General features: G+C 44.2%; 1 protein-coding gene across 2 annotated transcripts in view; it reads right to left on the bottom strand.

Annotated features, from left to right (window-relative positions):
- Positions 1-22,529, bottom strand: part of USP12 (ubiquitin specific peptidase 12) — a 98,831-nt gene extending 76,302 nt beyond the window's left edge. Inside the window, exon 1 of one of the 2 annotated variants that reach the window (XM_059720283.1) lies at positions 22,330-22,529. In XM_059720283.1, the coding sequence (XP_059576266.1) occupies positions 22,330-22,377 (48 nt within the window). In that variant the 5' untranslated portion in view covers positions 22,378-22,529. The remainder of the gene's footprint in view (positions 1-22,329) is intronic. The other variant, XM_059720275.1, reaches the window with a different exon arrangement.
- Between the last annotated feature and the right edge of the window lie 629 nt (positions 22,530-23,158).

Raw genomic sequence — 23,158 nt, 5'->3', positions numbered from 1 at the left:
CTGAGTAATTAAGAGAATGACAGATTCCTTTTTTCCAGCAGCTTGTTATATAGTCTGAAAAGCAGGTGAACATTGTATGATGTGTCCATGCCTCTGGACACCTGAATGCATTTATATAATGTACATATTTGTGTGTGTGTGTGTGTGTGTGGGGAGGTGTACATAAAACAGAAGTAGCGTACATTTATGTTTATTCAACATTTAAATGCAATCATCTTGCATTTAAATGTAAGTTGCTGATTTTTACAATTAAACTGATCAAAAGTAAACCTATTTCTATTCTTCAAATAGATGGGTCTAAGCTTTTAAAAATAAATGCATTTTTCAACCAACACTGAATGTTATGATCCATAAAGGGTCTTAGTTTTAAACCCACATGTGCATTGACATTTTGGATCCTTATATGCACTATTTCTTATTTATGATTTGTTTAAGGAGTACTTAAAATGCTTGCCTATTCAATGTTAAAATAATAATTTTATTTACCCTACAGTATTGCAGGTCTGAAAACCTAGTCCCCTTCCTCCTACTTCTTATACAAGCAAAGGAAGCCTCACTTTCAAAGTGTGAATTTGACTAAACTGCTACGTTAGCAATCTTGCATTCTCATTCTCTCTTAAGGTCAAAAATTTAACTCATATCCAATCTTACAATGTCAAGTGAAGATAATGATAAACTGGGGATGAATATCTAGTTCGGGGATTTAACTGTAAAAATGTTATTGACTGACTTCCTGACCAATTTAAGTGGTAAAATCTACCACATTTTCCTAAATAAGTTAGCCACACATTTCGTTTTTTGTAGAGGTTACACTGTATTTTGGTGATGTATGTAGAAACAATACTTACAGAGAATCTGTATAGAGCAGGAAAAAAGCTGCCATACACAGAAATAGCTAGAATGTTTTAAATATCTTCCGGGGGGGGGAACTAGCACCAACTGTAGTAAAATAGCATTTAGCTCTTAAAAACCCATTTTAGCCAGCCAGAAACAGACATGTAGACAGCATTTCTCTCTCCCATAGAGTTGATCATGATGACCAACTTAATATTCTTTTAACAGTGACTGCCTAAAATGGTCACCCTTTTAGTAGCTGCACTTCTAACTTCTCAGTGTAATTTAGTTAACGTTCTTTTCTTTCAAGCCCCCTTTTTCTTAGGCCAAATAAGTCTAGATAAAGTGACTGACAGATAAAGTTCTCTATTCACCAATTTAGGGACTAAAGCAGTAATATTAAACACATATAAAGCCAAGAGAATAGCCTGGTTCTGGAGAAAATTCCAGATTTCAGACCAATATATATTTACAGACTAAATTCTAAGAACCTCGCTGCTTCACTGGATTCTAGCCTCATGGCCCTTTCTACTTCCTCCAAATTAGGAGAGCAAGTGATACATCTGACCACCAGCATAGTGTTTCCAAAATATGGTTTATTCATGTAAATACAATACAAGCAGATTGTTTCCTAATCTGCCCCCAGTCTGAACTGAGGAAAAAGTAAAACAGAACCGTGATTCAAACATTAAATGTTACTGCTTTTTGCAAGGTCCTAAAGAGAGAAGAAAAAAAAATTCTCAAGCAATAATCTTGCATTTCAATGCATGTTGCCTTTGGCAACTAATGTTTTTAAAGGATTGTTGTTTCTTAAATGCTTCTCACTTGTGTTACTGTGGAAAGGAAATACAATAAAAATATGTGCCAACTACTTGAAAGGATGAATCATGAAGGCTTGTAAGATTCTGAAAAGATCCCAGATGGGTCAGAAAGCAAAAGTATTGGTTTGGATAGATGTGTTTCCCTGAAGGCCCCTGATAGTTGGGGTCTAATGCCACTGTGACCAAGTCTGAATTTATGTTAGTAACAAAAAATTATTGTGGCATTTAAATAGTTAAAAAAAAAAAAGGACAGAACATTTTGACTGACTGACCTCTATTTAATATTGTGGGCTCAGAACAAGCGTTGCACCTGCAATGCTACTGCAGCCAATGACAAAGAACGATTAACAAAATATTCATGCAACATGTTCTTTCTGAGCTAAAACATAATTACAAAATTGCAAGGCACTGTACACTGTAACCGTATTTTCTTTTTCAGGGAAAACTAGATGCAGATTGGATTCGAGATCTTTATTTATTTTATGTAATGCTAAGTTAGCCTCATCAGGATACAAATGTTGAAAAGATTGGCTTAATAATGGCCATAGCAGAAGTGTTCACGTTGCAACCCTGGTCAGATTCCAATGAATCTGCTATATTCTCTTAAATACCTTGTTATCAGCAATCTCAGACATTTATAATGCAAACCTCTAACTTGCAACAGGTTCACCTGCTGTGTGCTAGCACTGATAGTCATCTCTGTAAACACTGAGGGACTCACAGGAGTCAAAAAGGACATTCTTTTCAGGATTTACAATGGTCCTGTGCTCTGTCTCTAGAAGACACACAGAAAGCCCAACAGCAATATGCCATTGATCTCTGGGATAAGGTTTGCCATTAAAAGGCACCACGAGAAATACGGCAGCGTTATCTTCATACAACCAGAGCTCATCATCAACACATCGATGACAGAACAAAATGACACTGAAATCTTTATTATCAATATGTACAACATTTCAATAACATCCATTTATAAGCCTCCAGCGAAGCGCTTTACCTTTGAGAGCCCAGGAAACTAAGACCACAAAAAAAACAGCACATGATCATCAGTGAGTTTAACAGCCATAGTGTCACTTAAGGTTAGAGCAAAAACAATGAGAATGGCAACTTTGTTGAGATGTGGACCAAGGCATACCACCTAATCCTGATCCATGACTCAAACCTACCTGGGTCTTTGATTAGCTCCAGACAGAGACAAAGCTATAATCCAGGCATCACCTTTGTTAACAGCAACATAGAAGTTATGTGCAAAAAAAAATGTTGGAACCCATTCCCCACACACAGTGCAGACTTATCGCTACCCATGTCACCAAAGCCATAACTACAAATACGGTACCAATGCATAGACACTTCAATTTTAAGAGCAATTTTAAGAAAGCAGACCAGTAAGACTTTTTTGAAGACCTTGACAAAAAATAACACAAATCAAGCCAGCCTCAGATAACTATAACCTCTTCATGAATGCACTAAGTAAAACCTCCAAGAAGTATACAACTTGAGGATGCAGACCTGAGTATATACCAGGGTTTACTATTAGCAGCCAAATACAAGAAAATACCAGTAAATGTTTTAAAGAGATCCTCTCTCAAAACACACTATTGAGGCAGGGACAGCCCTAACTAACAAGCTTCAAGAAGAAAGGCAATAGAAATGGAAAGCATTGATCGAAGGAACAGATATGACCCATACTAGCTTGAAAATACGGTTGACCATTTGCAAGCTGTGTAACAATCTGAAGAAAGCACAGCAATACCACAACTTCATAGCCAACCAGGTGGCTCACTAGTTCTACTCAATAGTAACACTTCAAATGAACAGCCTAATATATATATATAGATTAGACAGCAAACTGATCTGGAGGAAAATCAGTTCAGCACACTATACACAATGGATGAACTTAACACCAGAATAAGTCACCTGAAGAAGGGTAAAGCAGCTTGACTCCATGACACATGCATGGAGCAGATCAAGCACTTTGGTCCCACAACTAAGTTATGGGTATCACACCTTTTAAAACAATTGCTTATCAACCCTTACAATACCTAAACTATGGTAAGAAGCCTATGTAATAGCTCTATTACGGCCAGGGAAGGATGCCTCTGGTCCAGAGAACTTTAGGCCAGTGTCCCTTCTATACCATCTTTATCAACTTTACAAATGCCTTATTCTTATTTGCTTTTCACTTCATATTGAACAGCATCTAATACTAGAACAAGCTGGATTTAGACCAGACAAGTCCTGCACTGGCCAACTACTAAATATCACCCAGCATACAGAAGATGGATTCAAGAAAGGCATAACAGGTACTGTGTTTGTAGACCTATCAGAATATGACACAATCAATTACTTAAACCCGCCTGCCAAAGTCTATGATACGATGCACGACTACCACCTAGTGCAGCTCATCTGATCTCTTTTGGAAAATAGACATTTTTATGTAGAACTGTGCAAGAAACAGAGCTGTTGGAGACAACAATGAAATGGGCTCCCAAAGGGTAGCATGCTAACACCAATCCTTTTTTTAACATATATACCAATGACCAACCTATATATGAGCAGCTTCATATATGCTGATGATCTATGCATCACACCGCAAGAGAGGAACTTCACCATTGTCGAGAACAGACTAATATGTGCACTGAGCAACCTCTCAGATAACTACAATAAGAATCAGTTTCACGCCAACCTAACCAAGACACAGATCACAGCTTTTCACCTGTGAAGAAGCAACCAAGTAGAAATTAACCATCACTTAGGATGGAATTCCACTGACTAATCACACAAACACTGGGTAGTAGGGGGTTACATTGGACCAAACACTTACCTTTAAAGCATGTGTAGAGAAGACTAAACAGAAAGTCAGAGCCTGCAACAACATGCTTCGAGAGCTGGTCAACTCACAGCGAGAAGAAAACCCAGCTACATTACAAACCTCTGCTATTGCCTTGTGTTACTCTGTTGCAGAGCATGCGTGTCCAGTATAGGAACAATCAGTCCATGCCAAGAAACTAGACCCAATCTTAAATGACAGCTGTCATGAAATAAAAAGATGTCTAAAACCAGCACTAAAGGATAGCCTGTACTTCCTGGCTGGCATTGCATCACCTGAAGAAAGGTAACATGCTAAAAGGAGATCAACACAGATGGAAGATCCCAGACATCCAACTCTATGGTCACACAGAAGTAACTAAATGGCTTAAAGCACAAAAGAGTTTTCTGATCAGTGCTGAGCACTTGGACATGACAGCAGACAGGGAACAACTGAGATTATGGAAGGGAAGATTATTACATGCAGTCAGGTACACTGAAATGGACCTAGAACCTCTGGAAGACCTTCCCAGAGAGGCTGATCTAAACTGGCCAACATGACAATGCCTGAATCGCCTGCACATGAAAACTGAAAGATCAAAAACAAACGTGATCAAATGGAGCTATTCTAATGACACAAATATATGCGAGTGCATCTGCTCATTTGACGACTCCTTGGTCAGACCTGTACAAAGGCAGACCTCAGTGCAGCAGTGGAAAGAGCCATCACTTGTGCATGATTTTGGGAAAAAAAATCTGATTTATGACAAGGACACAAGGACAAAACAATGGCACTATATCATTCTTAGACTAAAACTACAATGCCTTTATGTAAAATATAAACATTATTAACAATTAGCCGTAGTGCAATAACTAGTCCAAACTCCATAGAAGGCAATAAGAGTAAAGATATTACTCAAAAATATTTTTTTCTGTGTGGCAGGGGGGTATTTGTGAAGGTGTGGGGGGCTGTGTGTGTGAAGGGTTTGGAACCTGGGGAGAAGGGGTCCCCATACACCCTGGCAGGATGTGGGGGGTACTGTGGGTCAGGAGTGAGAGGCAGCAGCAGGGCTGGGGGGGAGGAGGCTGTGGCTTGGAAGTGAGGGGCAGACACACAGACAGGCTGGGGCACAGGTCATGCAACAGAGGCACAGGCAGCTCATCCAGAGGTGAGGGGCGGGGAGCAGTTCCCCACCACTGCATGCACCTCCAGAGGAGTAATGGGGGGCATGTGCCCCTTGGATTTGTGTGCAGAGCAGAGCCAGGCTGCCCGCTGACGGCTGGGGCTCTGTGCCCTGCTGCCTTTGCCCAAGGAGCCACACGATGCCTAACGGGCCTCCTGCCGCCCGCTGGGAAGGCAGGGGACGCACAGCGGAGCCAGTGTCTGGCTCCCAGGGCAAAGGCAGCAGGGTTCAGAGCCTATATTTAGCCCCCTGACTCCCTCCCTTGAACATACCCCACCCTGATCACACCCACCACTCACCCCCACCCTGACTTACTTCAACAGGCTCCTGGCACCACAAGTGGCTTGTGGGATAGGGGGTTGGGAGGATTCAGGGGGGACGGACAGATGACTGCTTGGTCCACAGAGCAGGGTTGCCTATCTGAGGGAGAGCTGAAGGGCTGGGGGCTAAAAATAGCTCAGTGATGGGGGGCAGCAGGAAAAGCACAAGCCCAGGGCTGGGGCCAGCATCTGGGCTTTCCCAGCCCCAGGGCTACACTGGGAACTGTATAGAAGTTCAAATAGATCAGTCTTATTGGACCTAATCTAAGGCAGACTACCTTGGAGGTACAGTCACTTTGGCTAAGTACAGACAGTCAAAAAGCCCAAGGCTGAATCAATTCAGTCTTTGTAGATTAGTCCAAGCTACAAAGGTTAAACTGAGAAACAACTGGACATACATTTACCTTTGATTCAGAAAATGCAGCCACATGCCTGCAGTGACTCAGTTCAGGCGCTGGGGGGTGCTAGAGTACATCTCTCTGGCACTTCCTCTTCCTGCTGCCCCCAAGGTATCTGGGATTTGTAGTCCAGCATCACAAGCAAGACTGCAGGGTTGTTCATCATGTCTTCTTCCTGTTTCCAAGTGCCTCTGGGATTTGTTGTCCACAGTGACCGCCAGCAGTAGCCGTCAGTAAGTTTAGCAGGGTAGGGCAGCTCTGTACACTGAGGAAGAGGGGTTTAACCAGGGGAAGTGAGGTTCAACCCCCACTCCCTGGCCCCAGACCCCAGCTGGGGTTTGCCTGCGGGGGACAGTCCTTGCCTCTCTCTCTCTACCCCTCCAACCCTTCTCTGTTGGAGCAGACAGCACAGCACAGCACAGCACATGGCTGGAAAGCATGCTGGGATGCTGGGGGAATCTGATTTAACTTGAGTGAGGAAGGGGTCTGGGACAGAAGTTTCATAAACCGGTTTGACCCATATCAGTTAAGTCTGATACTACGCTCAATCAGATTTATCTTAAACCAGTTTTAGCCATTTTGAAACTGGTTCATGTGTACTGAACTTCTGTTCTGTAACAGGTTTAAAGCAGTTTCTGATCACTTAAACTGGTTTGTGTGTAACTTCTGTCCCTAGCCTTCTAGACTAATCTAAACTTCCTGAACTTCTGTACAGTTTGCACTTAGATTCCTGGTTAGGTCAATCTAAGTGTAAGGTCCTTACCTAAGTGAACTAAGTTAGATTGACTGGACATTTTAAATATGATCTAACCACCCCCTAACCTTCCTGAACATCTGTACCTAGCCTTGGAGACTAAACGGTTCAGAGAGGCATAAGCTTTCATGGGCATGTCACAGGGCTCTTGCCCCATTCCTTAGAGAGGGAGGGAGCCCAGAGCCTGCTGGCCAGCCCGGCCCCTTAAACAAACCTAATGGCAAAAAGGTACCTTAAATAAGATGGCTGTCTGCCCCAGCGTGGGTGGTGATTGTCTGTCCTGGAGCAGAAGTAGAGGGTCAGGTGACCCAGGCAGAGGCACAAAAGCCCAGGGCTTAGACCACAAGTGGCATCCTGGCTGTAGACGCTACATGAGGTAGAGCTCCAGGGATAAGCCAGTCCAGATTGCCTGGGAGAAAGAATTTTGTGCCACAGAAGGGCAAAAGAAATCCCATACTGTAAGCAACAAAAGCCAAGTACCTTGAGACTTTCACGTTGGTGCTACCACAAGGTAAGATTAACCCCGATAGGGAAGATTGTGTTTTGTGATCCTTATGTTTTGGGAGCAACTACTCATACTTTTGGCTGTAAAAGGTGGATTGGAGGCCACTGGATTGTGGTGAGGGCAACTAGCTCAAAATGCTCCTGGGGGCCAGAACCCTGGAGTATTGAGTACAGAGTCCAAATCAATTCAGAGGGAAGATTGTGGTGTGTCAGAGGACTGCATATCTGACAGCAAAAACTGGGGAGTGTAACTCCCATGCCTGCAAGGGGCACGCCTAGGGGCCTAGTAGCCCAGACCCAATAAGGGGCTAGAGCTGGAACCCAAGAACCTAGGGTCCTGATGCAGTGCACCCCAGGCAGTGGGACCCAGCCAAATTAAAAATGAGCCAAAGCCAGGTAGGGCCTGTGTTCAGACAAAGACCTACCCCAAAACCCACATCTGCCTCTTGGGGGCAGTCTCCCTACCAAACTATACCATCAAGTCATGATAGGTGAGATAACCATGAGGGGAAAGGACCCAAAGAGTCTAGAAGCAAGGCTGAGAAGGTCGGAGCCCAGCAGCAAGCCAAGCCACGAACCTTGTCATGCCAGTACCAAACATTCTGGTTAAAGGCGACAGCCTACTTTGTCAGATGTTTCTACAAGTCCATTCATGAAATAAGCTGTGACCCATGAATGCCTATGCCTCTCTAAACCAGTTAGTCTCTAAAGGCACTTTTTACATGTGCTCTGGGGTGGGGGCACTTTAATTATTGCGACTCAGAGAGCTTCTCTAATTAAAATGCCACAGTGTCTCATGTATCAGCATCCCCATGCTTCAAAAAGGTGGCGGGGGTGCTTGAACTAAAATTTGTTCTGCGAGCTTTAGTTCAAGTGCCCCCACCATGATTTTGAAGTTCAGGGACGCTGATACACGAGATGCGAGAGGCTGCTAGTAAGTGCGGTGATTGCCAAACTCCAGCAGACTCAATTAATCAAATCTGCTTGGATGCACAATAACTACAGCCTGCCAAAGCAGCTTCCCAGCACATCTACAGTCACTGTAAGGTACTGCCCTGCCCTGTCTTCAGTCTGAATTCATATTAACAGGGGATAAAAACAGACACTGAAGTTGAGTTTGATTCTGACTGATTTCAGCTGCACAGCCCTTTGCACACACAGGACATTTTTACACATGCAGGCACCACAGTGCTGGGTGCTTTGAAAAGAATGAAATGGATGACAATTAACTCTAATTAGCCAGGCTTGTCCCAGGAAAATGTATTATTTTGGATACTTCTTAGCTGTGGGTAAAAACAGGCAACTACCACTATCTACCCATCTACTAAGATAACAAAGTATACATTCCTGCAACGGCAACAGGGATACCAAACCTTCTATACTCCTTTATGCCAATCTTCTCGATGGCACCAGTGGGAAAGAATCTGCATCATTTTGTGTGCAGACTTAGACATGCTACCTTGACAATTTTATGTATACCAAGTTGTGTCCTAATTAATTGGACATGCTTTTTCAAGGCCAGAAGAACAACTTTAATTGCTTTCCTCTCTAGAAAACCTGAAGCTCTACAGCTTCTCACCTTGAACCAATTCCTCATACACTGCAACAGTTCTTAGGAATTCAAAATGAAATCTGCAGTGTCCTAGAAAGCTGTAGTGAAGAACCTACACATACATTAGATTAGTTCAGAATTCTGTTTCAAAGCTACAGCACGAGCTTTGAAAATACCTTAGAAGTCTGAGTTTGTTTGTTCTGAACAAAGCAAAAACACTGCTAGCATTTGTAAACTGTCCTGATTTGTCAAAGTAACAAAAACAAAATAGAGCAAGATTCCTGCTTGTCAAAAATATCATTGCATACACATCTGAGGCCTAAAGCTTCATACTGATCAAGCATGCTCAGAAATTATCAAAAGGAAGCTTTAAGAGCAGTTAGTTAAGTAGGTCTGCCCCAAAGCATCATTCTCTCCTTTACAAAACAAGCTTTACATGATAAAAACAAAACACCATCTGTCTGAAATGAAATGCATAGTTGGGTATGCATAAGCTATCACTTTCCCCGACATCTGTGACAAATACTTTCATCATGCAAAGGGAACTTTGTTGGTTATCACTGAAGGCAACAGCTACTAATTTATTTTTTAAGAATGGGAATTCAGTTTCAGGGTAATGTTCAGTTTTGAAATAAATATTTAAGCCAGTCAACATTGAGGCCAGCTACCAAGTTACTCTTTTAGCTTGAATTGCTATTATCTTGTAAAGTATCTAACACAGTAAGGGTTGGGCCTCAAAGCATTACCAAGGGATTAATAAATGTTTGTAACCAGGGTGAAAAATACCTGAAATACCCCATCAGCCACCCTTTTCCAACAATTTTCAAAGAATAAACTTTTGAAAACTTAATTTAATACTTTTTAACTTTCTTTAAAAGGTTCCTTGCTGCATTTAGCTTTTCCCTCCTTTTGGGTTTCATTTACTTCCCCTCATTTCCTATAGATTGCCATATACGCTCTCAGCTACTATGTCCTTAGACCAACACGGCTACAACCCAAACCTCAGCTACTATCAGCATGTATTTCCCTCAGTGCCTTTTCTCTTGTTCTATCTACCTCTCCCCATGGCTTCATAGTTTCATAGTAGCTAGGGTCAGGAGGGACCTGAACAGATCATCTAGCCTGACCCCCTGCCACAGGCAGGAATGAATGCTGGGTTCACAAGACCCCAGACAGAAGATCATCCAACCTCCTCTTGAATTTGCCCAAGGTAGGGGCGAGGACCACTTACCTGGGAAGTTGGTTCCAGATTTTGGCCACCCTAACTAAAATATTGCCTTCTGATCTCTAACCTAAATCTATTCTCCATCAACTTATTATCATTGTTCCTTGTCACCCCAGGTGATGCTAGGGAGAAAAGGGCTCTACCTATTTGCTGTTGATCTCCCCTGATGCGTTTGTAGGCAGCCACCAGGTCCCCCCTCAGCCTCCTCTTGCTGAGGCTGAACAGGTTCAGGTCCTTCAGTCTCTCCTTGTAGGGCCTGTCCTGCTGCCCTCTCACCAAGTGGGTGGCCCTCCTCTGAACCCTCTCCAGGCTGGCTACATTCCTTTTGAAGTGCAGCGCCCAGTACTGGACGCAGTACTCCAACTGCGGCCTGACCAAAGTCACATAGAGGGGGAGTATCACCTCTCCAGACTAGCTTGAGATGCATCTTAGGATGCATGACAAGGTATGGCTGGCCTTGCTGGCTGTGGTCTAGCATTGGCAGTTCATGTTCATCTTGGAGTCAATAATGACTCCAAGATCCCGTTAGGGTTGTTAGGGCTGCACAAGGCTTCAGACCGTGCTTCGGATCTGGAGAAGCTTCAGACGATTCAGCGTCCGAACCAGCACATCTGGATCAAAGTGCTGGCTTCATTAGGCTTTCCAAAGCAGTTCGGAGCTTCCGAAGCACTTCAGAAAACCTTCAGAGCTGCCTCAGAGATCTGGCCATAGGGTATAATGGAGAATCAATGAAATAACTATAACTTAGTTGTGTTTTGTCTGATTTGGATGGAATTTGCAAGGGTGGTAGCCTCTGCTGAGAGCATGACGCCTGCCAAGTTTTTCAAGAAGATTAGTGCAGAGGTTCAGGGGGAACTGCATCCCAAATTCTTGAAAGCAAAACTTGTGTCATGTCTATGTGTTACAGCACAGGGGGGTGAAAACTGCAGGGGTGGTGGCCCCTGGTGAGGCCACAAAGCCTGCCAAGTTTCAAGAAGATCAGTGCAGGGGTTTGGGGGCAACTGCACCTCAAACTGCTGACAGGCAAAACTCGTGACATAGATGACCCTGTGTGTGTTAAGGTGCAGTGGGCTGAAAACTGCAGGGGTAGCGGCCCCTGCTCAGGCCTCGAAGCCTGCTAAATTTCAAGGGGATAAGTGAAGGGGTTTGGGGGAAACTGTACCTCAAGCTGCGGACAAGCAAAATTCCTGACATGGGTGACACTGTGTGTCTTAAGGGGCAGCAGGGTGAAAGCTGCAGGCATGGTGGCCCCTGCTGTGGCCACGAAGCCTGCCAGCTGTCAAGGTGATAGGTGCAGGGCTTCTGAGTTCTGGGGCCCTACACCTCTAGCTGCTGACAGGCGAAACTTGTGACATGGGTGCTTGTGCCACTGCGTCTGTCGTGGGGTGGGGTGGGGTGGGGAGGGGAGGGAACTACTGCAGGCCTGGCTGCTAAGCTACTGTGTTACCAGTTACCAATCAATCGTGATTCACTCAGGGACCAGCTCAATACACAGTTGCTAGCTAATGTAACCCGTTAATTAGCAACAATTAACACCTACAAAACCACTAAGGAGAGGAAAGACTAAGGAGAAGAAAGAATCAATACAGACAATCAACTGCCCCAAGACAGACAGTCAGTTGCACAAGCACCTTTGTCATGAGTTTTGCCTGTCAGCAGCTAGAGGTGCAGGGCCCCAGAAGCCCTGCACCAATCTCCTAGACAGCTGGCAGACTTCGTGGTCGCAGCAGGGACCACCATGCCTGCAGCTTTCACTTTGCTGCGCCTTAACACACACAGTGTCACCCATGTCACGAGTTTTGCTTGTCCTCAGCTTGAGGTGCAGTTGCCTCCAAACCCCTGCACTGATCTTCTTGAAACTTGGCAGGCTTTGTGACTTCACCAGGGGCTGTCACCCCTGCAGTTTTCACCCCCCCCCCCATGGTATAACACATACACGTGACATGAGTTTTGCTTTTGGGAATTTGGGGTACAGTCCCCCCCAAAACCCCTGCACCGATCTTCTTGAAATTTGCCAGGCTTCATGCTCTCAACACAGGCTACCACCCCTGCAAATTTCATCCAAATCAGACAAAAAACAACAAAGTTATAGATATTTAATTGATTTCCCCATTACACCCTATGGCCGGATCTCCAAGGCAGTGCTGAAGCTCTGGAGCCACTCTGGCCAGATCAAAGTGGGAACCCAGTCCAGAGTTCCAGATTAGATCCCTGGCATCTGAAGTGGCTGGATCCGAAGCCAGATCGAATAGCTGCCTACTCGCAAAGGCCTAATGGTTGTGTCACTTTTATTTTCTTATTATCCTTCTACATACCTAGTTCTCTTATAAAGTATCTCTCTCACCTACTGTCTCCCTTGGATACCATCATCAACCTACCCACACAGATTTTGGAAGTCTTACAGGACTTATAAGACTCTTACAGACTCTCCCTGTACCTGAAGAAGGGTGATTGTTCTTTGCAAGCTTTCAGGAACAATTTTTCCAACTATTTAGTTGGTCTAATAAAAGATATTACACATCTACCCAAAGAACCTTGTCTGCCTATGTCCTTGGACCAACACAGCTACAACCAACAATGCTAAGACTCCTAACAGGCAGAAGACTGAATTTTACCAGCCTAATATATAAGGTTAATAGTGCCAGTCAGTATCAACAAGCAATTTGTAAAGTCACCTCATCCTCCTCTAATTCTCCCTTTCTCTGTTTCCTTCTGATTCCTTAGGATCTTCTAGCTCCTGCAAGGGAGAAGCATTTCCACTACTCTAGCCTCTCCCACTTCAGGATTTCTGCTATTCTATTCCTCCTCAATACGATGGCAAGTGCCCAACTCAGTTTCTACTCACAGCTTTCAAGCAGTACAAAGCTGACAAGAGGCTTCTGAATAGCAGTAGTCTAAAGTGACAAGTTTTTGGTTAGTTTTCACTCTGCTGTATCTCGGCAAGCTGCAGCAGAGAAACTGGAGCCATCCATCAGCAGGCTAGGATAAAAAACACTCCATTAATTATAATCTCTTCAAATTTGGAATGTTTTCCTTGCAATCACAGAGGCTAAAAACCTTTTCCTAAAAGGACGTTTAGATTCTACAGATGCTGATGGCACTCAACCAAGCCATCTACTCCCCTGTGTGATGGATTTCTAAACCTCCGATTAAGATGCAATGTAGTTATTCCAGCATTTTCCCCTCACAGAGCCTTATTCCCTGCAAAGACATCACTTCTTTTTGCAATGGTAAAATCATACATGAGTTATTTCCCAATTAGAAGCAAAAAACTCCACTTCAACCTTCAGCATAGAATGGGAAGAAGGTTCAGTCCCTGAAATCTGCAGGGACCTTATGCATCATTAATTCTTCCTGGGCAACTACAATATGCTGCTGTGGAGACAGCCAAGTTGCCATGGACTTTCTTACTGGCTATTACCCTCAAAGCAAGAGAAGCTTCCATTGCCAGAAATAAAGATACCAGTAAGTCTGTTGTGGTGGAAGGAGAGGGAGAAAGGAAGGGGCGTGGGGTCAGACCGAGGCCCCTGCCATGCGGTATGAGAGGCAGTGGAGCTGGGGCAGGTGCTGCCCAGCCAGGCCAGGGCAGGACAGGGCTCAGGATGGCATGGTGGGTGGCTCCCTCCACCATATGCACCCCAGGAGGCATGGGGGGCATGTGCACCCAGATCTGCACAGGGCAGGGTGAGGTGGGCTGGAGCTGGGGCTGCGCTGGGCTCTTCCTGGTGGGGGCTGGGTCAGGCTGTACTTGGGGTGAGCGGCAGCGGTGGTGCTGGGAGGGAGCTACGGGGGGGCTGCAGCCACCCCAAAATTTGCCATAGCCCCCTCAATCCCTCCTCCCAGCGCTGCCACTACCTGCCCCAAGTGCAGCCCAGCCCAGCCCAGCCCCCGCTGCTGGGAAAAGCCCCACGCAGCCCCAGCCCGCCCTGCCCTGTACAGATCCAGGGGATGCCCTCCCAAGGTGCATGCAGTGTTGGAAGCCGCCCCCCCTCCCCATATCCCCTGAACAAGCCATGGCTGTCCTGCACCACACCCCACCCTGGCTGGGCAGTGCCACCTATGTGCTGCGCTGCAGCTGTATATATGGAGGGGGCATTTACTAGCCACATTATCTACTGCATCAGGCCGATTTCTGATACAGTCAATTTTCTTTATATCAGTGCCAATCTGACATGGGACCAATGTATCAGTGCACCTCTACTACAGATCTAAAACTGGCAATCTGTGAGGAGTATTTAATGGCAGTGTTTCCCGGTGAAAATCTAAATGCAGCTTTCACTGTGTAACAACATTTGAAAACACGCTTTTATCAGGTATCATATAGCATTCAGAAATCAAACTGATATCACATGAAGTGAACAGAACAGCTTGGCCAGATGCCAGCAAGCAGAGTATGTTATCCTAAAACTTTGTGTAAGAGCTATTTATTTTACATCATGTTGCACACAGTTTAGCAGATGAGTGAACCACCTGGGTGAAAACAATGACTTCATGAGCAGTGCAAACAGAGCTTCTATCACAAGGTTTCAGGGGTGCTGGTTATAGCCATGTCAGTCTAAGAACATAGGCAGACAAGGTTATTTGTGTAAATGTGACATCTTTTATTAGACCAACTAAATAGTTGGAAAAACTTCTTGCAACTTTGTGGCACAAACACCTTTCTTCACATATAGGGAGAGTCTGCTGGTGTTTTGTGTGCTCTCCTGGGTGGAACAGAAGCCAATATGCAAAATGCAAGTCTGTGAAAACGCAAATGTGTGGCAATGAAGATCAGAGGCAATGGGGGACAATAAGTGTGAGACAGGTAGATGAAGGGGAAGTGGGGAATGTTGACCTGATAATAAAACGTAGCTGGTAAAATATATAGAGAGGTTACCTGGGGTTATCAGATGGCAGATGGGTTATAATGTGCCATAAATCCAATGCCTATATTTAATCCATGATTATTTTTGTATCCAGTAGTGAAGTTCATAGGCTCATCTGCAAAGGGTATTTTGTAAATTCCCTTTGAGGATTAAAACTGAGAGACTGGAGAGAGAGTGGCTGTCTTGTGAGAAGTGTGCACCCACAGGTAATTGGGTATTTTTGTCTTTGAATGCAAACTAAAAATCTATCATTCTGGTATACAGTTGTTTGGTTTCTCCTACATATTTTCCACTAGGGTATTTAGTGCACTAGATGAGATGTATTACATTTCTGGAGGTGCAGGTGTGAGATCCAGGAATGGTGATGTTTTTGTTGTGGGGTGTAGTTATTATAGGAGTGGTGGAGATGTGTTGGCAGGTTTTAATCATTAAAATACGATGGTGGGGGTTGCTATTGCTTTGGTTTGAGTTGGGTTTTTTCGGTGGCTGTTTTTTCTTTGGTTTTGCAAAATGAGAAACAGGAAATTAACACATTCTGAAATTTGTCAGTCTGATAGGAAAAGTTGTGGAAATTTTGTCAAAATGAGAAACTCTCCCTGAAACATATCTGAATGGTGGCATTTTCACTGGAAATAAATATCAATAGTTTAATGAAAGTACCTGACTCAGAAGGCCTAACTCGCCCTACCATATCTAGACAGTGTGCTGCAGCATCTCATTCCCTCTAAGATGAACAACTCCCCCTCCAAAGCAATTCTCCAGGTAACTCAATAACTATAATTTATCTTCTCTAATTCAAATGGAAGTTTCATATCCACCTTTGATAAATGTGGTAAACCAAACTAAAACCAAAGCTTTACTACATATTTTTCTTATGGCCTAATCCAGTGAAACCTCAGTCTTTACCCAAGTAAAAGTCTCCCCTCAACTAAATAACTAGTGCTAAATACAGATAGTCAAAAAACCTGAGGCTAAATTTAATTCAATCATTGCAGGTTAGTCTAAACTGTATACACTGAACCAATAAGCAAGAGAACAGACACATTCACCTTTGATTCCAGAAATGCAGCTATATGCCTTGAGTGGTCCAGAGGGCACTAGAATATGCCTCCCTGCCAGGCTGGAGCAAACAGCTTGGGCCAAGGCTAGCCTGCCCACCCTGTGAGGGAAGAGGTTTGCAGAGGAGATGCAAAGCATCCTGGGATGCCGAGGGATAATGAGTTAACTTGAATCTGGAGGGGATCTGGGACAAAGTTCCATAAACCGATTTAAGTTAAATCAGTTAAGCCTGGATGGATGTAGTATCAGACTTATCTTAAAATGGTTTCAGCCATTTTAAAAGTGGTTTCCGTGTACTGCACTTCTGTTGTGTTACAGATTTTAAATGGTTTCCGATCACTTGTAACAGTGTGTGTGTAATTTCTGCCCTTAGCCTATATGTCTAAATAAAGACTATACAAATGACTAGGAGTTTTCAACCCCTGAACCTGCAATAACTTTGCAGTCTCACTGAAGTACTGAAGGCTGATTATTGTTGAAGATTTAAGGCCTAAATTTGTTTTACAGGAATCATTCATATTTAAGAACTCTGCATAATACTTGAACTAAAAAAATTACTAAACCAAAACAGTTATATAAATAAGTTACTCTACTAAAATACTAGAAACATTATTCTTTCATTGATTTCCTGTATAAAGGTTGACATCTCTAATCAATTTCAAACAATTAATGAAATTTTTCTATAAACAGGACAATTTTATTTTCCAGTTTCATAGTGTTCAATACACTGTTACTCATTTCACAACTGGGACATCCCTATTCACATTTTCATGCAAGTTTGTGTTGTTGTTTTTTGTTTTTAATTAAAGCTAGCACTTGCAGACTTAAATCAATGGGCTTAGTTTTCACACTGTAATATAAGCGCCATCGCCTATATACACAAATGATGACTGCAAATGTTACCAGACCTAGAATTATCCTAACTCTTTCCTTAAACAACAATGTTAAGTGCATCTTATAAACCTGTCCTGTCTCCCTGCATGACCCCTTTTTGTGTTCAACCTCACTTGGGTGCATGCATTCCCCTTGCAAAGCCCTACTTGCATTAAGATGTCCTTACTGGTTCTACATCTGCCCATTTGTTTTGAAGGGGTTGGGAGTCTGGTCTGTTTTGTGAATGATGTATTTTATGTATCAACACTACTCCCCTAATTCACAGGATGATATTTTTTGTTAGCATCATGGTACAACTAGATCTCCAGGAGTACTTTAAAATGAAAGAGCAATAATAAAATGTGTATGATACAGGAACAAAATTAAGAGGGAGTAAGTAAGAAGGACTCTCTCTATTCTAGTGATTTAGGGCACTAACTGTTTCATATAAAATACATGAACAGTCCTTATAGCGGGTTCTGGAATACAGGCACCTCTTTTTCCAGGTGAGTGGAGTCCTTAGACCATAGCAAGTCAGGGTCTCTCTCACTCTGTCCTACTAAATCTAATTGTTTTCTGCAAAGTAAAACCACTTCAAAATGAGGGTATGAGTATGTCCTCACCCCAGAATGCCATATAGCTTGGATGTTAGGACCCTCCCCTGAGATGAGGGAGATGTGGGTTTGAACACCCTTAGAATGAAAAGAAACTAAAATCTGGGTTTCCCTGGGGAGCGCTCCATCAACAGAGCTATTGGATAGGGTAGGGGAAAAACTTCAATGCCTCTTTCGATGGCTGTGTTTTAAAACCAACTTCTGTATTTTGTGCAAAGCTTCATCTATTAAGCAGGACCTGAGAAGCTCTGCAGGGAAAATATTTAGAGAAGTGCCTAGTTTATGAACCCCAGTTGGGGCTTGGAGTGAGCTAGATGATAAGCTACTTAGCCCTGTCGAGCACTTCTGCATATATGCAGAACATTGGGCATCTGATTAACCTCAATATTAAGAAAAAATGAGGTATCTGTGGAGTCTAGGCACCTCCAGAGCTAGACAACATCTGAGAAAAGGGATTTCAGAGTTCTGAGTATCAGCACATTTTCTTCCTTGATCTAGCAAAAAACTTTGTCCGGTTAGTACTGAATAGTCATGTTTAATGACAAATATACTCCCTCTTCGGCTCTGGTTATTTGTGTTGTTTTTCTTCCTTTCCCATTTTTTTCCACTATTGCTCTCTTCTGTCTTTCCCATTGCTTTTTTCCCCTCCTGAGCAACTCCCAATTTTGACTTTGCAAGAGCTTTACTACTTGACCCTTTCCTATTCTAGCTACTAAACTGATCAGCAATTATTTAATGTTGATGCTAAGTGTCATCATTGGGCTTCAGAGCTGATGCTCCAATTAGATGAATAAGGGACAGAGGTTCACACCAGTCTAAGTTTCTGGCTGCCTACCAATATAAGCAAACATCAGCTTACATTCAGTTCTGGTTGGAAGATTCTCTCTGCAGGGAGATGGGCTAGAAACATTTTTTAAAGGAAATTTAAGACTCCACACATTCTGAGCCTGTTGTAAATGGCATATTAATACAAGCCATATCTATCTCTTGCTGTCTGATGTAAAGGCTAAAACATCAGTTTTAAGGTCTAGGGTTTATAGAGTATAAGATTAAAACAAATTTCCTTTAGTGATATTTAACTTCATGTGATTTCTTTTTTTAAATACTGGAGTTGTGTACTTGCAGTGCTAATAAGCTGGTAGAAGAAAGGAGGACAAATAGTTGACACACAAAGCACATGCACTTTGGAGCACCAAATCATAGTTTACAGATTGCACAGGTTCTTATATTCTATTTAAAATATTTTTGTTATACAAATGTAATGAACGAGATAAAAAAAATTAAACACAAGCATCACAACTATAACATCATCTCCATGTGCTTGCATATATATTAGATTTTCTTTGCTTTAGCCTCAAGACAGAACTTGGTACTTGCCAGGTGCTGACTGAACTGTTTGCTGGACAACAGACTGAAACTCAGGAATATTGGGCTTCTCCAATCCTAGAAGAAGGTAGCTTGAGGCATGTCTTCACTACAGAAGAAGTCTGCAAAAAGTACTTCTAGAGAAGTGATACTAGTGACCTATCAGCCTCTCACACAAGGGTTTCATTGGGCTTTCACCATAAGCTGTAAAATGCGGGCCCATTGCTTTCTAAGGATCAAAGGCTTAGTCAAGAAAGGTAAAATACATGGAAAGATCACTAGTCAGAATAGAGATCTGAATTCCCTCTTTCCCAGAAAAAGGAAAGGGATAGAGGTAGAAGAGCTTCTATGACAGTGGGGGCCAACCCCTTTGGCAGGGGTGCCACAAATTGACCCTGCACCCTCCTCAACTGCCACTGATGCTCTTCCCCTGCCTGATTTGCTGCTCTGCTCCCTGCCTCTGCTGCTCTCCTTTCTGCTCCTGTGCTGCCTGTCTCCTCCATGTGCAACAGGTTGGCCACCCCTGTCCTATGACGCATCACTTCCCCAAGCAGCTATTTTAATTGATCATCACTGTCAAATACAGCAAATATGTCTTACAAGTTCTCTTTACAGTTACAGAAAAGTAGTGCCAAAGCATGACATGAATGCACATAAGCTATGTATAACTGATCTGCTATAATAAGTACAGAAGAAACACAGCACAGATCCCAGTTCTTGAGAGGTGTGGGACAAAAGGTTAACAAGTATTTGCTGAAAAACTCCAAAGAGGGGTTTGAAAACTTGTTCTCTCAAAATTGTATTGCTAAGCCTGCCATGAAATGTCAGTGGTGCTCAAAGATGACACTCAATTTCAGACACCTACCTATGTTGTTATGACCAATTACAGCACAATATAAAGTACATCTTAACTTATCAGTCTCTAAATAGTTTTACAATCCTAGATTACCTATTAATCTTGAACACACAGCTTTAAAACAGTATCTAAATTGAGCAGTCCCATCACAAGATCCTAATAAAAGCTCAGACATTATAAAATTAATTGTGTATTTTAGAGACTTTCATCCCAAAGTATCGTGGGTTAGGTATTATTTACGGTCTGATTTTAAAATCTCAGTTACATGTATCCGTATATGTTATTCCATCATAAAAGAGGATTAAGTGAAATAAAATGACTTCAGAGACTACTGTTTCATTCCTATATCACTAGTTCAGTTCAATCCCATATCCGTATCTATAAAGTATGTAGTGGCTGTTAGTCTGCAAAAAGCCTAGTGTTTTCACAATACTGTAAAAATCCATAACCAGAGTCTACTAGCAACCTTGCTGACAACCTCAGGACACAGATATTCAGTGTACTCCATTTATATGTAAACAATGAAGAAGACAGTGTAGATTTATACTTTACAGACTACATCAGAGATGCATAAACTTTGTAAGTGGCAGTTTACTTCATCAGAGGCTAAATGAGTGGAAGAAGCAGAACAAAACTATATTGCCAGTCCCAGTTTTTTGCCTATTGCTTATGCTGTAATAACCATCAGTTATTCACTCACTAGTTAAACTGCACTCACTAGTTAATCTTTCAGCTGCACTGTCTCCTTGTAACATAACTAGACTCTGTTTAACTGCATCAGAGACAGAAACTGTGAAGGGGAAGCAGCTGTCAAAGCGGTGCTACTAGAAACACTGAAATCCACAGAAGCTTCTCCGTTTGTCAGCTGCGTTCTTTCTTTTTCAAAGTTTCAAACGGCAGCCACAAAACTGACTACTGGAGACCAGTAAAATGACCACCACTAGTTAAATGTGGAGCTCCATATTATATAATTGCACTGCCAGGGCTGTGTACTTCATGAGCACCACTTATGCGACGTTTGGATAAGTGTGTTGTATGGGTAAATGCACTGCCTTTTTCCAGTCCCGAGGCATTTCAAAGGAATTGACTGCAGGGAATTAATCGTTTAACGAGAGCTGAGCCTCCTTGGAAGCTTTTGCTTGACACAGTATGATAATAACAATAAAAAAAAGCTTCCTTAAAGAGAGATTTAAGACATTTGCACAGAAAGTTTCCCATGGGAAGTGTGGAGAGGCCCATTGCTTGAGGTCCATTAATAGCTACAGAGAAAAAGAAAAAACTAGAGAACGCCTTGTAGGAAACAGTTTAAACTGGGAAATGAATAGAAGGATCCAGGAGATCAGGGATGCACAACTCAAACTTCAGAGAGCAACATACGGTCTGCCACTGGATCTGGTCCATGGACCTGGAAGGCTTTGCCTCTGCCTGCACCAGTGCTGGGGCTGGGCAGTGAGGAGCTGTGCTAAGACCAGGCCAGGCCCCCCCTTCCCTGCAAGGGCAGCTTCTGACTACACCCAGGAGGCAGGGGGAAGCGAGGGGTGGGGCAGATGGGAAAGGGAAAAGCAGCAGTGCAGGCCAGCGTTGCCAGGTGTATGATAATTATCATATCCCTACGATAATTTAAACCCCTGTACAATGTACAATCAACAACAGCACAAGTGTTCAAAAACGTAGGATCGTTTTAGAGGCAACTAATTGCTGCAGCAGATGCAAATCCCAAGTCACTCTCAGGGGGTCTTCACTGACTTTTTCGGTTTGCTGTCAGCACTTTCTTAAGACCGCTTGCCTTGAAAAAAACAAACAAAAAAAAAATGCTTCAACTCTACAGACCCCCTGCTTGCTTGCTGGAGACCTTTAGGTTGCCGTAATGAAGACAACTTATTAGCACGCTTTTTTTTTTTTTTTTTTTTTTTTTTTTTTTTTTTTTTTTACACGTGCAATAATTTTGCAACAAACACGATCCTTTGAAGCCTCCAATACAGAGGTTCACGTTTAGACCCGGCAGCGCGGGTGCAGCATCCAGCTGCCAGGCCCCAGGTGCTCCCCACAAGCCCGGGGGGGGGAGGGGGCTCCCCGCCCGCCGGCCGGCCGGGACCTGGGATCGCGCCGCAGCCGAAACAGAGCGGGGCCCCCCGGCCGGGCCCCGGCGCAGCAACCCAACTAGCTGTGGCCAGGGCCGGGGCCGGCGGCGGCCAGCGGCCCCAGCCCGCACGTGCTGAGGGGCCGCCCGGGCGCTCCCGGCTCCTCCCGCTCCCCCGGGGGCCGGCCCGGGGCGCGGGGCCAGGGCAGGAGCTCACCATGATACAGGCGGAGGCGATCCTGGACACCGTCATGAGGATTTCCATCCGCCCCGCGCCATCTTCCGCCCGCCGCGCCGCGCCGGGGCCGCCCCCAGCACCTGGTGCCGCGCGCACGGCGGCGGCGGGAGAGCGAGACAGCCCCGCGCCGCCCCCCCGCTCCCCTGCCTGGCCCGGCTCCGCTCGGCTCGGCTCGGCGTGCGGGCCACAACTACACGCGGGCCCGCCCGGCTCCCCCCGGGTCCTGGCGCCGCCGCAACGGGGCCCTAGCGCCGCCGGCTTCCTCGGTCTGCCGCGCGCGGGTGCCGCCACCGCCCTGAAGCGACCCCGGCGTCTGCCGCCGCGCACAGACGTGCACGTCCCGGTCCCCTCGCCCCGCTGCTTCTCGGGCAAGGGGAGGCAGAAGAGGTGCAGCCAGTGCACAACAAGCCCTGGGGCCTTTTCTGCCACAGACTGGGCAACAACAACACGCTTTTCAAAGGAAACGAGGATCAAACCGCTCGGTCCCTTTAGTCCAGGGTTACTGACCATTGGGCGCTGTCTGGTGTGCGCTGCCCCCCGCCCCCCCTTGGCACTCCTGTTATGAGTCTTTGGCCTCCACTCCTGTCCCTGCTTTTGTTATTATCTGTCCCAAGTAAGGAACTGTCACCTATTGGCTTCCTCTCTGGCCAAGGGAGGCTAATAAGCAGGGAACCTGGTTTGCTCTGATAAAACATCACAAATTCTCTGACAAGAAAATCATAACGTCTGTGATAAAACCCCCAAAATCCATTATTAAAATTAAAAGCTCCCTCCCTCCGTGTCCTGCTGGTGCCACTCACTGCCCCAA

Source organism: Alligator mississippiensis, chromosome 1 (assembly GCF_030867095.1).
Source record: "Alligator mississippiensis isolate rAllMis1 chromosome 1, rAllMis1, whole genome shotgun sequence".
In the NCBI taxonomy this organism is placed as follows: Eukaryota; Metazoa; Chordata; order Crocodylia; family Alligatoridae; genus Alligator; species Alligator mississippiensis.
Note: the sequence above shows the minus strand (reverse complement) of the source record. Positions and strands in the feature narration are given on the sequence as shown.